At 55.1% G+C, this 1,741-nt stretch overlaps 1 protein-coding gene across 1 annotated transcript; it reads right to left on the bottom strand.

The window, feature by feature from the left end:
* Positions 1–585: 585 nt before the first annotated feature.
* On the bottom strand, positions 586–1,608 carry LOC113941292 (GDP-L-fucose synthase-like; the record flags this gene model as incomplete). Its single annotated transcript, XM_027632454.1, has 4 exons — positions 586–906; positions 1,012–1,091; positions 1,171–1,237; positions 1,545–1,608. Coding segments are annotated over 4 exons (532 nt in total), but the record flags the coding sequence as incomplete, so codon positions are not given.
* Between the last annotated feature and the right edge of the window lie 133 nt (positions 1,609–1,741).

The following is a 1,741-nucleotide window of genomic DNA, read 5'->3' as shown; positions in this document are numbered from 1 at the left end:
GTTTGGGATGGATTTTTGGTCATGGAATCATGGGATGGGTTTGGGAATTTGGGAGTGGGTTTTTGTCCCAGAATCATGGGATGGGTTTGGGAATGGATTTTGGTCATAAAATCGTGAAATCAGTTTGGGGATTTGGGATGGATTTTGGTCATGGAATCATGGGATGAGATGGGAATGGGACTGGATTTTGGTCATAAAATCATGGGATGGGTTTGAGGATTTGGGGACAGATTTTAGTCAGAATCATGGAATTGGTTTGGTGATTGGGAATGGATTTTTGTCAGAATCATGGAATGTGTTTGGGGATTTGGGAATGGATTTTGGTCCCAGAATCATGGGATGGGTTTGGGGATTTGGGAATGGATTTTGGTCAGAATCATGGAATGTGTTTGGGGATTTGGGAATGGATTTTGGTCAGAATCATGGGATGGGTTTGAGCATCTGGGGACAGATTTTGGTCAGAATCATGAGATGGGTTTGGGGACTGGGAATGGATTTTGGTCTGAATCATGGGATGGGTTTGGGGATTTGGGAATGGATTTTGTTCATAGAATCATGGAATGGGCTGGGTTGGAAGGGACTCTTTCAGGTCATCTCATCCAACCACCGTGCAAGGAGACACCTCCCACTATCCCAGCTTGCTCCAAGCCCCATCCAACCTGACCTTGGACGCTTCCCAGGGACGGAGAAACCACCAACCTCCCTGGACACCCCGTGCCAGTGTTCCACCACCCTCATCCCAAAGGATGGACCACCCTGATGCCCCCAAGGCTGGCAGAGGCAGGACCTCCATGTCCCCACCTCACCTTTCCTAAAGGGAGTGAACTGGAAGCCGGGCAGGTACCGCCGGAGTTTGGCGTTGCTGGCCGTCTTCTTGAACTGCCCGTCGGCCTTGCTGGGGTCAAACTGGGATGGCAGGGATTAAGGAAGGAAAACGGGCGTTGCTTTGCCGCCACCGTGTCCCGGTGGAGCGTGGGATTCCCCCCCGGAGCCCTCCCGGGTGAAGGATACAAGGAGCTCTCCCTGGAAATCCATGGCCTCTGCCACGGCCTCCGCCGCCTCCCGGATGGACACCTCGTCTTCTTCTCCCACTGCGGGGAAGGACGGGATCGTGGCTGTTCCCTCGTGGAGAGGGGATGGACGGGGGGAGGTCTGAGGGGGGAGGTTCACCTGACAAAATGATGGGCTCCACCTCGTCGTATTCCCGCAGGACCCAAAGGAAAAGCCGGGCCAGGTCCTGGGGGGAAGAGCAGACAACTCCTGGGGGGGCCACTGCTGTTCCCAGTGTTCCCATTCCCAAGGAACCCAACCCAGGACAAACCAGGTGGGCTCAGACTCCTCTGGGGTCCCATTCCAGCCTTTCCAGCCCCATTCCCTGCTTCCCAAGGCCCCACACCCCAAGGAGTAGATGAACTGTCTCTTGGCTTTGCCCTCTCATCCCAAGGGAAACCAACCCTAAGGATGGCCCAGGCAGGCTCAGACCCCTCTGGGGTCCCATTCCAGCCTTTCCAGCCCCATTCCCTGCTTCCCAAGGCCCCACCCACCAGGGAGTAGATGACGAATTGTCTCCTGGCTTTGCCCTTCCAGCCCCATTCCCTGCTTCCCAAACTAGGGAATAGTAGATGAACTGTCTCCTGCCTTTGCCCTCCCATCCCAAGGGAAACCAATCCCGAGGATGGCCCAGGACAAACCAGGAGGACTCAGACCCCTCTGGATCCCATTCCAGCCCCATTCCCTGCTT

This window comes from Corapipo altera, unplaced genomic scaffold (assembly GCF_003945725.1).
Source record: "Corapipo altera isolate COAL_440 unplaced genomic scaffold, ASM394572v1 59733, whole genome shotgun sequence".
NCBI lineage: Eukaryota > Metazoa > Chordata > Aves > Passeriformes > Pipridae > Corapipo > Corapipo altera.
The sequence above is the reverse complement of the archived record's forward strand: the minus strand, read 5'-3'. Positions and strand labels throughout refer to the sequence as shown.